The following is a 19104-nucleotide window of genomic DNA, read 5'->3' as shown; positions in this document are numbered from 1 at the left end:
ATTTCATAAAATAATTATATTTAAATATCTTTTAAAATCTAAAATATGTAAAGCAAGTAGAAATTTATTCATTAATAAATAAAATTTTTATTATTATTATTTTAAATAACAATAAAAATAATTATATTTTTTTTTTTGTAATTGAGAGAGAGAAAATTTGAAACTTATTATTTAAGCATGAGATCATGTATCAATCAATGAATTAAATAATAAAAATGATCATAATTGATTTCATTATTATAATGATGATTATTTATGAAATGAACACAGCATAGTTTTCATTTTGGAAAAAGTCGTCCATCGCTGACAATTGCAACCATTTTTGACCACTCTCTTCCACTTCTTTTCCTCACAGACGAAGGCAGCACCATGGTTGAGCCGTTGATTTCCGAAGGGGGCTAGGGCTAGCGAATTCCGAATTCGCCAAGGGACAAAGGGGCCGAAAGCACAAGACAAAACAACGACAAGGATAAGGGCGAGGCTCCCATCTTTCCAATTCCCCACAAAAGGAAATCATTCTCTCCCTTGCTGTGTTTTCCTTGTAATGTTTTTTTCTACTTTTTTCTGCAGTTGTCATTCACTAACAACTACACGACCATGACCATCGTTTCGTTTTGCTTTCCTTGGTTAATTCATTTCACACTTGACCTTCTTCCCAGGCTGAGCAAATTCCACCTCAGCAATTAGACTTCAACAGCAATTTCTTCTTTTCGGTCAATTTAGCTTTTATGATTTATTGTTAATTTTTTTTAAAAAGATATCAAAATAGTGATAAAAGAATTTTCATATCAATTAAATTAAAAAAATATTTTTAAAATTTAACTTATTATTAATTAATTTTAAATTATATACTCATTTTAAAAATTTAATATCTATATACCCACAAGTGTTTTGCTCACGGTTTTGCCGCGAATACTAGGGGGTTTTCCCTTTTCTATTCTCTTACTTTTAGAGTATTCCAAACTGGGGTTAAAAAACCCCTTTCCCTGTGTATCTCGTAAAGCTTATTGTTTATTTCAACTTAGTGAAAAGTAGTTAAACTACCTGCCAAATCCATCTCTCTCTGTATTGTTCATATTTAAAGGCAAAAACATTATGAAAAATTGAGTAAAAATTGAAAAGAACATTATTAAATTATGCATTAACATTAATTTTTACCATCTATGTTTTGAAAATGCACTTTCTTTTTGGGGGCCATGAAGTGTGGATACATTTTGCAAATGACCAAACTTGCACTGTTTCCAGCCACTGCCCTCAAGTATAAAACCCTCCCCAATACCTAAATTACGCAAAAGAAATAATTCTACTTGGTTTAGTACATAGAAATTTTGCAATCGTTGCCAACGTGAAGCTAAAATAAAAAAGAAAAAAAGAGATATGATCAAGTACTGTGGGGCGGCTCCTCTCCACCACCTTTCCAAGAATTAATTATGTGATGATGTAAAATGTAGATCGATGCAAGGATTTTATTCTTGAAAAATTTTGAATCACTCACCAATCATTGGACTGCATATAACCCTTGATTTAATGTTCAGATAAAATTGTGCTATAATAGCGTCGGATCGCATTACAATATTAGCACCATTATGTTTGATGGAGTTGACGAAGTGAATATTCTTAGCTTGCAACTCCACTCTTTGGGGCTTCTGTTTTGGTCATGATTGCAAGTAACAAAGTAACCTTTTTCTTGCCACCAAACTCTTAAAAGTAAAAGATTAACTTAATTCTTTGTCTTTTCCTTTTAAATTATGCATACCTCATTTTTTTGTTTTTGGTCTTGAGGCCGAGGAGAACCAAAGCTCGTTCAAGTGTATAACAAGACAAATTGTCTAATCATATTAAAGGCAAAACATAAGTACCAAGAAACATCTTGAATAACCTAAAATGATTAACCAGAGTTTAATTGGCGGGGTAAAAGGTTGTTTTTTTAGGGTGGTCAATTTTCATTCACACAGAAACAATACTAATGTTTTCAACAAGATTCGAAAGAAGATTTCATTAGCGTTAATTGCTTACAATTATGCTATTTTGCAGTTTTGAAGACAAGAGTAAGATTTTTAAAGATTAAATCATAAAAGAATTAATATATATATATATATATCAATTAAAATTTCATTATGTTAAATGAGATTTTTCGCCTTTTTTTTTTTATTTGAAAATTCTAATAACACCACATGTTCTCCCCCTCCCCTTAAAATTTCTCTTAAAAAGAATCATAAAAATTGACATAAATCGATTAGCCAAATACTGCTTCAAGTATGAAATCAGGTTGGTCTCTTTTTCACCTTTTTCGTCCTCCAATGTGAAAAGCAAGAAGTCCCACTAACTAGCTCTTATATAAAACTATATACATAGCTAGAAGATATACTTAACCATACAACTACTTAAGCCTTAAAGCAAGGCTTTAATGCCTCTTTTCCCCCTTTTTACTAATATACAAAACAAGGAGTTCCCATCAACCACTTGCTTAGTTTCTTTGCTAAAACATTGAATTAACCGGTCCCACTAAATGGGAGATAACCTAGTGCCCAGTTTTCGCCTCTTAAGGGGCATTCAAAAGAGAATTGAGCTTCCACTAAGGTGTGTTTGGACATTCCCAAAATGTTGAAAAACTGGGTATCAACTTTTTTGGGAGGCTTTATTTTTTGAGGGGTGGGCTAGGCAGATGACATAATCATCTATATAAAGAAAGAAAAAGTGGTTTTGTCTGACTCAGGATGACATGGAAGGTGCTTAGACCAGTAGGACGTGACCAAGAACCCTAAATTCCCCCAATCACCATTGCCTTCTTCCCTCTGACTACCCTGCCGTGAACTTTCTCCCATTGTTTTTCTTTTTTTTCAATTCTTATGGCGGCATTCCATCGCTAAGCACTTATAACATGAAAACAGTACAAATAAATTCAGCCATTCAGCCCTTAAATCTTTATGTTGTGAATAATACACTATGCCTCATAGAATTAAATCATTGTAAGAAAGTTTGATTATAGTTTGGAGTTTGTTTTTTTAAAAGGATAGTACAAGATTAGATGTCCGCCCGAGTCGTCAAATTTCACAAACTTAAAAAGTTGATACGATGAAATAAAAAATATCACATCATTTAATAAAAATTTTTAAAATATTTTAAAAAGAGATAAAATTAATCATATTTGTTCGATAATCATGTGATTCATACGTGATTTGTTCGTACAATTTTACGTACAAAACAAATATCAAATAAGCAATTAAACATTACCGTATGGTCATCCTCTCTAAGATATTTCTCATTGGTCTCGCAAAAGAGGACAGTGCAAAGTAAAAAGGAGAAGAAAGAAAAAGAAAATGCTGGGCAAATAATTATGTAACGGTCAGAAATGAATTTGGCGGGAAGGAACTAGTTAGGTGTGAAGCGAGTTCAAGCAGGTGGGACCAAGCCTGTGGAATTTCGTGGTAAGCTTCAGACAAGCAATCCCTGCACTTTCGGTGTGTTTTTTTTGGACTGGTGCCCTTCTCTCAGCACTATATATTACACATCCCACATACCTCTAGTTTTACTCTACTCAAATTCTCTTCTTTCTAGCTTACTTCTCTTCTCAACTTTTGCTTGATTCATAGTAAAAGCTTAACTTCGCTTTCAAGGATACAACTCCAAGCTTTCTCCCCATTCAAAATTTTCCAATTTTACTAGAGGTTTTGAATGGTTAGGTTCCAATTTTGGAAGTTCTAATTAGGTTTTAGAGAAGTTATTTCTTTTTTGTTCAATTAACAAAGCTAATTGTAGAATTGAATCCATTTTGGTTTCTGGGTGAGTTTGTAATCAAAGCTCTTGTTCAATCTAGCTTTTGTTTTAGGATTGAAAATTTCAGAGGGGGTGGGATAGGGGTGTGCGAGTTTCACTGGAAGAACAACTTCACATTTCAAAGACAATGATTCTGCCATTCACTGGGTGCATTCTGTGGAAATTGTACTCGGTTCTTGAGAAAAAATTTAGCGTTAACAAAAGCTTTTACTTTTGGATTTTCCAGATTTTTAATAGATACAGCCTTGGCACTTAGCGGCAAAGTTCATAGCTGTCTTGGCTCTGCTTCTGTTCTGCTCTAATTCTCTTTTTGTTCTGTTTCCCTCTTTTCTTTTTTGGCCAATCTATTTTTTCATTTCCTTAAATATATTCTAAATTAAAGTACTAGAGTAGAGTTAATCAAACTGGGGACTGAGACAATGGGTGGAGCATCACTGCCACCGGGTTTTCGGTTCCATCCAACTGATGAGGAATTGATAGGATATTACCTGAAAAGAAAAACTGAAGGACAAGAACTTGAGCTTGAAGTTATTCCCGTGATCGATTTGTACAAGTTTGATCCGTGGGAGTTGCCAGGTACCCTTCTGAACATTGTTTTCTTAAAACCTTCCGAATTGAAGAAATGTCACGGTGACAAGTGGATCTGTTAAAGGCTATAGGAGATGCACCAGATGATAGAATTAGTGTGATTTCAGGTGATAGAATGGAGTTTCGGGTTCAGGCTAATGTAGTAATGTGAACATGGATTTCTTTTAATTGTTGGGAAAGCACTTTTTTGTTTGTTTTGTGTAGTTTGGTGTTCTTTCTTTTGCAATTCTTTATATCAGAACAGTTCTTTATTCCCATGGGACCTGCAACTTTTTCTTTTTTCCAACTAAAAGCTCGTTCAATCAGATTTCTTTTTGCTTTTCAATGAAAAAAAATGCAAATAGAAGCTCTTGGTCTTGTTGTTTTCACTTTCATTATCACAGCTATGATAGAGAATTTGAAAAAGAAAAAAAAATCTGAATTGCTTTTGCAGAGAAGTCGTTCCTTCCAAAACGAGATTTGGAGTGGTTCTTTTTCTGTCCCAGGGATCGAAAGTACCCAAATGGCTCGCGAACAAACCGAGCCACCAAAGCTGGCTATTGGAAAGCTACAGGAAAAGACAGGAAAGTGGTGTGTCAATCTGCTGTGACTGGCTATCGTAAGACCCTGGTTTTCTACCTGGGACGTGCCCCTTTAGGAGATCGAACGGGTTGGGTTATGCATGAGTATAGGCTCTCTGATGAGCCCTCTCAAGGATCAACTAACCAGGTGAAGACATAAGCATATATGATTGTTTGTTTTTGCACTTTGACTCATTAAAACAACCAACGAATTATATTTTGTACTCTTCAGGGTGCTTTTGCCTTGTGCCGGGTTGTGAAAAGGAACGAGCAGAAGGCGACTGATGCGCATGGAGAACCAAAAGCCACAAGGGTCGGAAGCAATTCCACAAATGTGGAACTTACCTCGACAAGGATCTGTAACGAGTCCTTGAGCATTGGTGACATTTCGTGTCAAACAAGTTACCCTAACAACGAGAGTCGTTGTTCAAGCCCTACCACTTCTCCTTATCCTTATGAAGTCACACAAATGCAACCATTTGAGCCTGTTTCTGTGGATACTGATCCTGCCAGCGTTTGGGTCTCACCTGATCTAATTCTTGATTCTTCCAAGGTGTATATGTATAACCTGATCTGGAGAAAGAAAAATGGAACTCGAAGATTCATTTTGTTTTTTTAGGTTTCTCTAACAATTCTCCTTTGGCTTATTGCAGGATTATCCACAAATATGTGAAACAGCATCCCAGTACTTTCCTCAGTATGAGTTTCCAAGCTCAGGGACCCCATGGCAACAATACGACCAGACCGAATTCTCCCCTAGTTCATCATATTCAAATTTTGGGGAAATTGAACATGTTGATGATCTCAGTCGCATGAACTGCATGTCACCTTACTCAGGACATGCAAATTACATGGACTTCTATGGCAATGAAGGCTATGACCAGTCTGGTTCATTCAGCTATCTGAACCCTTTCTGAAAAAAGGAAGGAAAGACCAAGGAAGCTCTTCTTTTCTCAATGCAAGGGCTTGACACTTTTGGACCAAGCTCCAATTCGCAGGCAAGCTAGTAGAGATGGGAATTTGGTTGCAAGAATACAATTTGCTGATTGTGATGTGTAGGAGGTACTATGATTAAAGAATGGCAGTACCTAGTTTGTCTTATCCAGAAGGGGTCTCTAAGACGACGCCTTTTAATGTTGGTTCTTGGAGTAACAAATTAATAAGCACAATCCCTTCTCTGCTATCAGGTTCCATCAAGATTACTGTGTCTTTGTTATAGTATTTTGTATTGGAGCTGCAATGGCAGCAGCTAAGTATCTGTTTCAGTTTCTTATTTATGTTTGCAGATGCAAAAAATGACCCCCTGGAGGTAATCACTTTTAACGATTGCACCTGGAGTTGGTTTAATGGCAACTTAACTATTTTACCTACATGGTCTTATGAAATAAATAAGCTTCTTTCATGGAATCTATTCATTGTTTGTGTATATTCCAAGGGCTGAAATTTCATATTTTTCTGATAACGCATTTTATGGGAATGAATCTTCTACAAATGCTAAATGAACACTTCGAACAGAAAAACCAGGTGAAAGGCAAATAATTTGGCAATGGATGAATGTTTAAACGGGGGAGATTTTACTCCTTTTTCCAACTTTAATCATCAAGCAGAGTTGTCAACTTCACCATTGCTGTCAAATCGCTTGAAGCTTTTGAAAATGCAAAATTAACCGGAGATTTAAAGTTTAGAAATGATCGAACTTTAGTCATATGTCATACGCCATTCCATCAAGAGGTTTAACTTTAGACAAACACTTTCTATTTTTGGTCGGCATTCTATCAAATTCAGTGGGGTACTTGATCTGGACTGAGTTTGCTAACAGTTCAATTGCATTACTCACACACTTTTGGAGGGCGTAGGCGGCATGATATCTGTGTATCGGCTGAACTCCTCCAAAAAATACCACCCTATGAGAATGTGACTTACACCAGTTATTGCCACTGCTATCAACATCGTCCCGTCGCCATTTTCTCCACGTTTTGTGCTTTAGGGTTGGCTTGGCAGGTTCTGAAATAAGTCAAGATCAGTCATTATCAGCTAAATTTCCTTTTCGGATCCCATCACTGAAAAATTTCCCTAAGCCTCGTTTGTTTCAAGGATCTTCTTCCGAAGAACTACTTCAAGCAATAATGTAGTTACAGTAATTGCTAACAGAAGCAAGTAATCTCTACTGCTCCCGAAGGGCCATTCCAAGGGAGCTATATGACTACAATCGACATTGATCCTTTGACCTTCAAAATTTTTCCTCTCTTTGAAGTTCTTCCAAATCACGCTAGTGATAATGTCACGGTAAAACAAGGGGAATTTACTTTTGCTTTTATGAACCATGACACTCATTCAATATAAAAGAGAACAGTAATTGAAATACTGATATCAGTATTTACACATCCTGTCTCATCTCAAGTCTCATTCTTATTGAAATAATGTGAATATGATTTTTGAGATTTATATAAGAATTTAAGTTTATTATTATTATTATTTTTTACAAAAAGTTAATTATTAGTAATAACTTGATATTAAACTTTTGAGAGTTATGTAATTTAAATTTGAAAAATTATCAATAAAAAAAATGACACTTGGACTCAAACCTTGACATAAAATCAAGATTCATTTCTTCGATATAGATCTATTACGTAGTAGGGAAGAACTTCTCAACATGAAATAAAATTTGGCAGTGGATCTTGGAAGTTAAACAAACATTATCCATAAAAGATAAACCAAATTGATGCGAACTAAAAGCCAAAACCAAACTCAATGAGAACAACAACAACAAAAAAAAAAAAAAAAGAGACATCCATTAAGTTTTGAAACAAGTTGTTCCCCATCCTTTCTTCACTTTGCTTAGAATATTGGTAAAGAAACTACAATAACATAACTTTGAGGATGCTTCCTTAAAAGGCCAAATGTCCCTAAACTCTTTTTAATGCAACAAAGTAAATATTCTCTAAAATTAGATTCTGCCGCCCACCCCTATTGCTTCAGTTGCCCCTTGGCATCAGCGTGTGGCCTCTTTCCTCACCAAATAAACACTTGATTTCGTGGTTCATGAAAATTCGCCTTTAACAATATGCTCCCATCCGTAAGAATTGAAAATGAAGTTCCAAAGAAAAGTCCTCCACTGAGTAAATTGGTCATGAACTTTAAGAAAGTAACAAGTTTGTATCCTTTTTCCCCCTGTGGGAGGTTTCCATAATTTGATATACATGAAAATAAGTGGATATTTCTTTCTTTCTTTCCTTTTTCTTTAAACTCAACTCTTTACATTCTTTAAATAAAGAATTACATGCATTTATCTCAAAGAAACAAATATTTTTTTGCTTTAAGAGTAAACTCTCAAATAGTGATGACTCTTACCTAAAATAATTATAAATACATACATTTAACTACTTCTTGCCTCAAAGCAATTATCTTTAAATAAAATGCTGCTTAAAGGATTTTTCATTGCAAAAGATATGCGCTACAAAGAACTTTCTTTTCATTAAGTTGTTTAAATCAGAATTTACAAGTTCCTGCTGGCATTAGTATAAGCTAGCAATTTGAGGACTGCAAAAAACTTGCACTTCCTCAAGGGTAGCCCTAGACTCGTCCCCAAAGATGGACTCCTTACCATCCTTCCTCTTAGCATATGACAAACCCAATCTAGACTTCGCCTGCCTCAAGTCTCCAATCCCGGAATTGGTATCAGGCCCTGCAAATCCGCCCATGACTGGCGCCAGGGGAGGTCCAATGAGTAACCCATCAGCCCCAAACTGGGGACCCCCTCGAGCATAATCAAACAGTGCTGCACCACTGCCCCCTATTTTGGGCAGTACGATAGGATCATTTCCCTCATTGCCTGTCCAGTAGAAGAGGAACGCATCGAATGTATCGTAGTAATCATCTGTGCTCCTATAGCCTTCAGGGTTAAATGCACCAAACTTGAAGGACTTGTCTGTGTATCCAATTATCACACAGGGTCCCTTGAAATCACAGCAGTCATGAAAATTGGTCGCGCTAAATCCATCAATAATAGCCTTATAGCAGCATTTTAATTCCCTACCTGCTCATAAACATGTCGGAAATTCACCTGTAATTGCATTTTTACTAACTTTTGCTATGCCAGAAAAGCTTCTTAAGAGCTTGGTTTATATCATTATATGCTTTTGTCTGCCTAGAAAGTTCATGTTTCTGATAATGATGCATGAATGTGAGAGAGTACCTCTTAAGAATGTTTTGTCAACCAGGGAAGGAGAGAAAGGGAGATCAACGTCATGGTACTTGGGTTGTGGCTTAAGATCAGCATTTTTCTTCTTACCTATGTGCCAACCAAATAAGCTGTAAGGGCTTCTCCTCCAGCCCTGCTGGAACACTGTGTTTGAGATGCAACAAGCCATTTAATCTTTCATTCACTGACATCCTCACAAATTCCACAAGAACGGTGCCTTATCTAATATCTGAGTGACCTATCTTTTCATCAGTATTTGTCTCTTTCCCCTGCTGGTTGTTGGGACAGGCCAACAAATATTGAAAGTTAATTTTACATGTTTCTCATATTAATTCATATTTCTTTAACTGAATTTTTTTCAATTTTGAAACGCGAATTTTGGATCGCTGTTTGTAGGATAAAAGATTGAAAGTAAATGTGAATTAACCAATTACATAAATTTGCAACTTAAAAACTCTAACAGGGTCCATAGCTCAGTGGTAGAGCATTTGACTGCAGATCAAGAGGTCACCGGTTCGAATCCGGTTGGGCCCTTAATGAGATATCAATTTTCCCCACTTTTTGTTTTTGCGTATCGTGCAATTTCCTTTATTTTTGCGTAATAAACTAAAGTTATAGAAATTTTGTCACATCTTATTAATTGTTCTTCAATCATAACTTAGTTTCTCACCTTTATTGCAATTTCACTAAATAACTTTAACAAATTAGGAACTTTTGTCTCAAGTATTTCGGTTTCCTCCAATTCTAAACTATAATTCTATTGGAGCCAACCAATAACGATACACACCCAAAAAAGATCAATAGCTATAACTTGCATCATCTCATCTAAAATCTTCATCATAAATGAAAATTTCAATCTACCAATACGCTGATAATCTGTTCTAACATGTTCACATGATAATGAAACCAGCCACGTCTCAAGAAAACTGATCTCCCAATAGGCCTGTCTACCATTAATCTGATGCTGCATGGGATGGCAGCTGACTCTTGGTAACATCTACCGGTGGTTTTTCGCATGTCACAATAGTTTCATTGTCAGGATTAAACTCCTTGTAACATGCTATCCTCCCCAGTTCTTCAACTTCTTCAATCACGTTGTCAAGCCTTGCCACGATCTCCACCAGCAAAGATGCAAAAGCAGCGAAAGGGAGTGCTTCCGAGAACTCCAGGCTGGTGATTGCGATTTTGCTCAACTGCGGTCTCAAGACCTTCCTTTCATTCTCTTTGGTTTGTTCACTAACCCTCTTGGTTTTCCATTCCATCAATGCAGACGAGTCCGTTTTTACACTTGACAATGAAACTCCGAGGTCCCTTTCAGGCTTTTGGCGAGCTGCATGTGCAGCTGCTAATGCTAGCATGTTGGTGGCCTGGTTACTGTTGGAGCCCAGGAAGAGCCTTGGTTGGGATTTTATGGCAGTGTTGAGGTCTTGCAAGGCTTCATGGAGATGATCAGAGAGTATTTCAGGGGAGCAATGGCGGCGATTTCTGATGCTGTTGGCAAGTTCCATTAGTGCTTTGGATACTTCTCCAGCAAGTCGGATGCTGGGGTCTTTGAAGAGGGCACGGACAGATCGTGGGGTCTAAAAAGGAAAATGATCAATGAAATGAACTGAAAAAAGGAGTATCATAGTTTTTCTGATACAACAGTTGGTCTGCTGTTATTTAATATTTAGTATTATACGAAATTATTGGTGATCATATCTTCATAATAAAGAGTCAAATATTGGCCTATTAATAAGAAAGCTGCCTATTTCTGCAGTAAAAAATGTCGTGGCCACTGACAAAAGCTAGTTCCTGCTTTCTGACGTAGCTTCCTATAAAAACCCAATTGTTTGGAGGTGAATTTATTTATTTCATTAATGGGTATCACATGGAACACTGTCCAACAAAGCATCGCCAAAACAGTAAACAAGTTGTATTTGAAGACTACCTGAATTTCGGTTTGCAAGCATCCGTGCAGAGCTACAACAGTGTATCCAAACTGGCGAAGAACAGCTCCCAATTTCACATATTGCTGCCACGGAAATCTGTAACAGTGCCTCGAATGCCTTGGCTCCCAACTTGCATATAATGCCTGCACAAAACAAAATTTATCGTTACAATTAGCCATAAACAATATTGAAGGGCTAAGTTTAGATAGTACATTAAAGAAACAAGCAAAGAACTTACCAGAGTTTCATCAGTCGATTTGGAATCCAGAACTGCTTTGTAACCTTTGTAGATGGGATCCTCTGATGATCTTTCTTGTTTTTCTTTTGTATCAGAATCATCAAAATACTCATTGACACAAGCTGCATCATTTTGCAATAAAGTTATATTAATGTTTGTCAACACAACAAAGAACGGAAAAATTGAGTACTGTTCTCAAATTCGTTTACCTTCTATGGATTTAGCAAGCCCTTCAAGCTTGGCTACAGTGGAATTGTGGAGGTCTTCACCTGACCAAATTGGAAATACCAGAAGACTCATGAAAAGACATATGGCACAGCCAATGGCAATGGTGTAGAAGCGATCATGTGCAAGCTTTAATACGTTTTCAACACGGTAGCTTGACACAGTGATCAAATTGAAGGTCAAGAGGAATATCACAACACCATAGTCGTAGTTTTTCTTTATATAGGGAAAGAACCTCATGTATGTGGCTGCAGTTCCTGTTGAATTCAGAAATGGGTGAAGAGTGAGAAAATATACAGAACACGCTTAAGAGGTTGGATGGGAAAAAGAGAATTTCTATTGAAGCTAGAAATTTTACCTATCAGGAAAACTGCTGCTCCTATGAAAACAGCTCGAAAAACCTTTCCGGATTTAGTTGCAATAAACTCAATGAAAAATGCCAATGATCCAGCCAACACTGTCCCTAATCCTCTATTTAGGCCTTTGCATAAAGTTGCCCCTGTTAGAACAGGAAAAAATTGAATAAATAAATACATTGTTTGTTCATCAAGAAAGCTAATGCATGGTAACAAAAAATTTAACAAGAAAACCAAACCTGCAGTGAATTCCAGCACGACAACCACTGTCATGACAGCCCAAATGGCATTCTGTCCAATCCCTTTGAACAATGGCTCCATCAAATACAACAGGGAAACTAGTGTCAAGGACAACCCGACCTTGAAAGCATGAATCATCCTTCTAGGGTCGTCTCGACCAACCTTCCAAATGGTTCGGCACAACCAACCTGGAAATCTTTTCATTTTCCCAGAGAAATCATGTATGCGTTTCTTCCAGTTGTTGAAAACCTTCTCAGGCACACCATTTCCATTCATTTCCGTCTCCATTCCCACATGAACTTTGGTAGCCATTTCTTGAGAGGAAACAAGCTATGATAATGGAGGAAATAGTTGGCCAACACAGCAGAGTTAATTTATTTGATCCTTAATTAAGGTAGATGTATTTAGTTAAAGAAATTAAGACTACACAGACCAGAAAGAAGCATAGCATAAAAAAATGCTGATATTTTTGTGGGTGGCTGGTGGGGAGTTTTTGGTGTGCTTGTGAGAACCCCAACTCTCTTCTTTAGGATGCAATGTTACGTTATATGAGGAGGGATGGAGAGAGGCGATGTTGTTTCTGTAGTCACATGCCTTCCATTATAAAGTGTACAAACAAAATAACAAATTGAAACCTTGTCATTTTCAAAGGGCTAAAGTCAACAAAAAAAGAAACACCAAGTTTGCTAAAGCAAGATATTTGGTTGTTTATTACTTTTTGTAATGAGGTTGATTAGAGTGGGTTTTTTATAATCTTAGCAGTAAGTGAAATCTCATTGAATCAGATGATGAGTTAGGCAGTAAAAAATTGAAGGAAGTAGCTATGAATCCTTAGAGATTTATAGCAGACAAGACAGAAGTTACCATATTAATCAGAACAGAACACTGCCGAGCCTATCTTTCCTAGTATTTATCTGATAATGCTCTTACATTATTTTTAACAAACAATGCTGACTTAATTATTTTCGAACTCTGATCAATAAGTTCATCAAATCTAGTAAACTTTAATTAAAACCATGGTGGAGATCCTCAACTACCATGTGAAAAACTATAAATGAACTCCCAAGAATCCGGCATTATTCAACAGATGGTCAAAGTTCAGTTTACAACCACGCAAAACATAAGAGCAGGATCCCAATGTCAATTTACAACTGTCATTTTCCAAACTACAAGTCGACCTGCATTTGTTCTTCTCGTGCCAGTACCATCGTTGACACCAAAAATTGTGGTTCGATCAACAGTCTACTGTCCGGTTGACCAAGCTGATCGAGAGCGGCGACCACAACATTAGAGTCAGGAGAGTGAAGGGAAGTCGCTTTTGCTATAAAATGAAAAATTGGTAAAGCTAGGGGCAGAGAGATAGTTCCTGGTCACGGACAATGTGCAGCTAGCTAAGCAAATAATGGCGTTGAAAGTTAACTTGGTGGAAAAGGAAGGGTTAGCGGAGGCTTTTTGTTGTTAACCTAACATCAACGTCGTGTGAAAATTTTGTACGTCTGTTGCTGTCCAACAGCTGTGCTTTGATTATCAACCAAAGCCACAGTTCTCGTGCATTCTCAACTTCTCGATTTGCAGCTCAGGTTTTGCCATATGTTTCCTTCTGTCTTGTTACATTTGGCCATCTACTAAAGGTTGGTTTCTGAATTCTTTTTCTCACTTTTTGTTACTTTTTGTAAAAGCTTCTGTATGCATCAAAGTATCTCTCTTTTTTCTTTCCTGAAACAAAATATATACATATACATAGAGAGAGAGGGTTAATTCTGCCAATAAATCATGAAATGATAAAATAAAAGGTGCCTTTATTTATTTATTTATTTATGATAAAGAAATATATATACATATAGTAGTATAAAACTTAAAAATAAGTTTTGACATGTCAATCAAATAGAAGGAAAAGGGAAACATCATCATGTTTTGTACTCTACATAATATATATATATTTATATATATATGTACCGAAAGAATATAATTTAATAAATGAAAGTAAACTGAAGTGTTCAAAATAATAAAATCCATCTTAATTTTCAGTAAATTATGAAGTTGATTGATTTGTCCTATGAAATAAATGTATGATATGATAAATGGTTGAAGCAACAAAAAGAGAATCTTCATATTTGATCTATGTTATTGTTATGGCTAGAAATGATCTAGACTATCCTTTTTTTTTTTTTCTGCTTTTTGCTGAAACTATCTTGAGATATCTAGAATAGTAGATAGATACATGTGCTTAAATGCACAAAGCCCCCTGGTTTTAAAGAGGGTGATACGCGATAATTGATGCCATGTCACCCATTCTACTGCAGTCAGGGACATGAGAAGAATTCTCAACTAGTGCGTAGAGATGGTTTTCATTATGTAAGGATTCAGCATAAACAGGTCTAGGCCAACAAAATATCTCCATTTGAACACTATCATGAGCAAAGCATGACAGACCACTTGCTCAATTCAGGTTTTCAACCTGATGGCAACAACAGAAAGATTGAGTTTAACTTATTTTGAGGCTTACAGCACGAGCCTGGAGAAGCTTGGTGTTTATTTACATACATACTCACTGTGCTAAAGCAACAGCAGCATGTTTACTTTTAAGGCAAGTATATGCAAAAGCCAACAGCCCACTGACTGCTAGGAAAAGAAAACTGCATAATATTTAAGTATGCCAAAAGACTTGCAGCAAAGTATAATCTTAAACCAAACTGCAACTATGAAGCAGCACCAAAAACACGAATTCTCTGTTCGATTGGCATCCGGCAGCATGGACAAGTAGCTTTACCCTTCTTCCCGTAACTGTCATTGCAGTTGGCACACAGAACTTGGTGTGCACAAGGCAGAAAAACAATAGAGACTTCATCTTTTGAACATATTATGCATTCCCTATCACAGTTGACTTCTTTCTCAGAAGAATCCTCTAGTTTATCTAATTCATGAAGCAACCTAGCAATTGTTTCTCCCTGTGGCTTTGCCCCTTCTGACTTTCCTGTGAGTAAATTATTTGATTGATGATTCAACTCGGTAGATTGTGCAGAGACTTTTAAACGAGAAAGCTCCTGCTCAAGTCGTTGGTGATCATCCTTATGACGCTGGAAGTCTATCTCTATCTTCAGGCGCAAAGCCTCAAGCTTTCTTTTATTGTTTACCTCAGCTGCTTCCTTGGATCGTCGTTCCTCCTCCACTTGAGCCAAGGCTAGCTCTTTGGCCTTTAACTCCTGCCTCCACTTTGACTGTAAAAGAATATTGCACAGCATAATTGCTACACTCTTGAAATTAGTAGATTTAGAATACACATACACATTAAAGATCATGAGATTATAACTCAGGCCTAGCTCACTACTCCAGTTGAGAATAACATGAGACAAAATATTTGTGCATAAAAAGGTCACTTGTATAATTAAATAAATCAAACCTCAAAACAGAGAAAATAAAAGAGACAGACATAAATATCCAGTAGTATGAATGTACACCCATAAACAATTAAAAGAAGGGAAACCAGGGAAAGATTGGCTCTCACCGTGAGTCAAGTCATACTTGTGAATTCTAATCAATTACAAAAAGAAAAATGGGACATCAAACTACTTGAAAATGCATTAAGTGTTACTAGTTCACAGCCCGAATCTTAGCAAGTTCACAGTCACGCATACGAGAGTGCCTTTGTGTATTAAGCTTGCCTTGGCTGCTTTTGATCTAAGATACCTTCTTAGGCTGGATATTTCTACACCCAAAATAATGAGTCTAGTTCTTTCCAACAGATTAACATCACACATACACTCATATTCTACTGGAAATTTTCAAGTGAGCATCACAACAAGTGGATAAATGAATTTGTTAATGAGGCAGAACTCCAGAATGTGAATTCCAGCTTCTGATAGGATCACATGCTTTGAGGTTTCGTTGTCTAAGTAATGAACTTTGGATAAACAAGACAGTGCGCAAGGGGGTCTCTAAGTCAGTTAAATAATTTATAAACAGTGCTAAAAGAGGCATGCCACATAGACATCGAAAATGCTCCATTGATCACCCTTTATTTCACAGCAAGATAACAAAAAACCTAGGCCTAAAGAGATGAAGCAGATATCTCAAGCATGTATGCATGTACATCGATAAGTAAACAGGATGTACCTCTGTTTCTTTCTGATCCTGCTCTACTCGAGCTAAGCATCTTTGCAGCTCATTAATCTTCTCTTTTTCAATAGCAATCTCCTCCTGCAACTTAGTTTTCTGCTTCTCCCAAGCCAAAAGCTTCTTCAGGCACTTTTTCTCCCTTTTTGCAACCTCCAGACAAGTTTTGACTGATTCTGATGCACTTAATTTAGATGCCTCCATCTCAGCTCTGATTTCTGCATTCTCATTCTCAAGCCGTCTCACAGCTGCATTTGCGCGGTCCACCTGCCCACTAGCCTTCCGCAGAGCATTCTCCATATCTGACAGCCTCTTCATGGTTGAGTCGTCTATTGTGTGTTTCCCCTTCTTCAAACGCTGTGTCTCCTCCCTCTCCATCCTCAGCATTTTAAGCTCTGTTAGATCACTACTAAGCTTTCTTGCAGCCTGCATTGCCTTCTGGTGAGCCCACTCCTTCCTCTCTTTGACTTGCTTCTCAAGATCCTTAATCTGATGAAGCAGAGAAATTATCATCTCACCTTTCTGATCTTCCCCAACATGCTCATAATTATCATCAATATTCAAATCACGAAATTTACTCAATACTGAATTAACCCCATCCTGGCTCTTCAAATTTTGTGACTCCTCAGATTTCTCAGTAGGAACCTCACCCCCAGCAACAGCCGGAGGGGCATCCCCACTAGACAAAGTGCCCACACATGCCTGGTTTTGTGTCTGCATTTGTTTTGAGTTAGCCCTAAAACTAGCAGCAAACATTGCAACATTCTTTTTCAACAAAGACTTCATTGAAGGTGAAAGATTAAATCTCTTCGGACATTCAATATCCCTCTGCAGAGTCATGTCTGTGCAATACGAAAAAAATCCATTCACTGCAAACTCCGCTCCTCTGTTCCCAAACCCCCAACCACCATGAAACCTACACAGAGCTGGTGACATAACACCAACCCCATTATTGCCAACACTCTCCACATTGTTTGACACCGGACTACACCCACTAGTCGGGGAAGGAAGTGTTGGAATCTCCATAGTACTAGCCCTACCTACATGAAGATCACTCATAAGCAAACACCACATAGCATCACCTTTACTCAAATGAGGCCTAACTTGTTGCAACAAACAAACCATTCCTGCAAGCGAATACTCCTCCAACTGCCTCAAATCTGGAAAACCAGGCTCCGATTCCTCTGAGTTACTCCCATTACTACTACCACAACTACCATTCAAATAAGCCAATGAATTATGCAAAATATTAGTCAACACATCCATTCCACCATAGCAATGCCCATTCCGCAATATCGCCTTTAATGCAACATCCTCGTCGTAACCTAACGCTACAAGCTTAGATATCGCTTCATTATATAAAAATTCCAGGTTTTTCAATAAAATTTCCTCTAATTGTTCCTCGGTGCAATACCCCCAACCATGATCGTCAAAATTAGTATTGCTATTGTTATTAGGGTTAGGATTAGGGCTTTGGGTTGAATCGTTTAGACCCAGAGGGTAGCTCAAGGGTTTGAGACCCGATTCGAGTATGGATTTCGATATTGAAGCTTTATCAAGAAGACAGCAAGGATCAAATTCGGGTTTCACCGATCGGGACCTTCGGGTCGACCGGATATGCTTTTCTCTTACAGTGCAGCCCATTTTTTTTGTGCTTACTTTTGTCGATGAATTTAAAAAAAAAACAAATTGAGATTTAAAAATACAAAAAAAAATTCAAAACCTGCAAGAAAATATTACATGCAGATCAAAATGAGAGTAAAAAGAAATGAAAATTATCAGAAGGGGATGTTGAAGAGAGATAGAGAAGAGAGACTTACAGGCTTTTTGGTGAAGATGGGTTTGTTTTGTTTCAGTGTTGAAGGCAGAGGGTGAGTCACAAGGAGAAATGGGGAATATGCAGCTTATTAGTAGTATTAACCATTTTGGTTCAAAGGTGAAACATGGGAGGGGGTCCTTGTGGCAGTGAAGTCAGCCAAATGTGTGATTGGTGAAGTATGGTCTGGGCCATTTTTCGGCCCTTCCGCCATTTTGGTGTGGTCAAGGATGTGGAATTTGCATTGTTCTTCGTCTTCCTTGTCTACGTTTTTGGGCTTTATATTCCATCAGATATCAGAAGGTGGAAAAACCCAAACCAAACAAAGCCTATTTTCACTGGTACTTCTTTTCCAAGTATATTATCTATACTCTTTTTCATTTTAATTTTTTTATTTAATATCTATTCTCCCAAAAGATTAAGTTGTTAATTTTGTACAATAAAATTATCAAAATACTCTTAATTCCAAGTTAACTTATTTATTCACATTTAAATACCTTTTATAAATAAAAATCATCCACAACACACCAATTGAAAAAAAAAATTCACAAGATATTCATTGAGAAAAAAAACCACCACAAAATGTAAATGAAATTTATCTTAATAATAATAATAATAATAAATGTACTAGACGTATTATCATTTATGAATTGGTCATGTTAATTGTACCAAATAGTAGATACTAAACCGAAGATTTGTTGAGATTGTGACATTTAAATAAATATTGAGTATAAGAAAAGCAAACCCAATGCATTGACTCCATTGACAACTGCTTGTAATGAAGATATATATTGTCAAGTAATTCAAAGGAGACATTACTTTCCAAGTGTTATTAGTGAGAGAAATGGTGTGCGAATCAAAATTTGCAATAGCAAAGAACTAGAAACATAAGTGCCGGCTTTTGACGGCTATTGGTAAAACTTACAACATGTAAGAGAGCTTCCCACCACATTTTTCATCATTGATGACAAAAGCTATTCATCACTTCTTTGTGTCTTATGCATTCTACTATTTCTTCTACTTTGAGCACATTATGGTATTTTTTTTATGTGAAATTAT

General features: G+C 36.8%; 4 protein-coding genes and 1 non-coding gene across 5 annotated transcripts; 2 read left to right on the top strand and 3 right to left on the bottom strand.

The window, feature by feature from the left end:
- The first annotated feature begins 3548 nt into the window (after positions 1–3548).
- LOC18606070 (NAC domain-containing protein 71) lies at positions 3549–6332 on the top strand. The gene is made up of 4 exons (XM_018116834.2): positions 3549–4353; positions 4799–5073; positions 5158–5478; positions 5579–6332. Exons 1-4 carry the CDS (start codon positions 4197–4199, stop codon positions 5840–5842), a joined length of 1017 nt encoding a protein of 338 aa, XP_017972323.2. The 5' UTR covers positions 3549–4196; the 3' UTR covers positions 5843–6332.
- Positions 6333–8345: 2013 nt separating this feature from the next.
- On the bottom strand, positions 8346–9346 carry LOC18606069 (TLDc domain protein). Its single transcript, XM_007039480.3, has 2 exons — positions 9121–9346; positions 8346–8961 (listed from the first exon to the last, which is right to left on the bottom strand). Exons 1-2 carry the CDS (start codon positions 9293–9295, stop codon positions 8441–8443), a joined length of 696 nt encoding a protein of 231 aa, XP_007039542.2. The 5' UTR covers positions 9296–9346; the 3' UTR covers positions 8346–8440.
- Positions 9347–9588: 242 nt separating this feature from the next.
- Positions 9589–9660, top strand: TRNAC-GCA (transfer RNA cysteine (anticodon GCA)). Its single transcript has one exon. It is a non-coding gene; the product is annotated as a tRNA-Cys (tRNA).
- A 106-nt stretch (positions 9661–9766) lies between these two features.
- On the bottom strand, positions 9767–12669 carry LOC18606068 (aluminum-activated malate transporter 12-like). Its single transcript, XM_007039479.3, has 6 exons — positions 12116–12669; positions 11879–12019; positions 11505–11777; positions 11296–11417; positions 11057–11200; positions 9767–10706 (listed from the first exon to the last, which is right to left on the bottom strand). The coding sequence occupies exons 1-6, from the start codon at positions 12426–12428 to the stop codon at positions 10080–10082; spliced, it is 1620 nt and encodes a 539-aa protein (XP_007039541.2). The 5' UTR covers positions 12429–12669; the 3' UTR covers positions 9767–10079.
- A 1826-nt stretch (positions 12670–14495) lies between these two features.
- Positions 14496–18182, bottom strand: LOC18606067 (RING/U-box superfamily protein). Its single transcript, XM_007039477.3, has 3 exons — positions 18050–18182; positions 16230–17952; positions 14496–15334 (listed from the first exon to the last, which is right to left on the bottom strand). Exons 2-3 carry the CDS (start codon positions 17871–17873, stop codon positions 14816–14818), a joined length of 2163 nt encoding a protein of 720 aa, XP_007039539.3. The 5' UTR covers positions 17874–17952; positions 18050–18182; the 3' UTR covers positions 14496–14815.
- Positions 18183–19104: the final 922 nt, after the last annotated feature.

The sequence above is a fragment of the Theobroma cacao genome, chromosome 3 (assembly GCF_053813885.1).
Source record: "Theobroma cacao isolate CCN51 chromosome 3, ASM5381388v1, whole genome shotgun sequence".
NCBI classification, from domain to species: domain Eukaryota; kingdom Viridiplantae; phylum Streptophyta; class Magnoliopsida; order Malvales; family Malvaceae; genus Theobroma; species Theobroma cacao.
The sequence above is the reverse complement of the archived record's forward strand: the minus strand, read 5'-3'. Positions and strand labels throughout refer to the sequence as shown.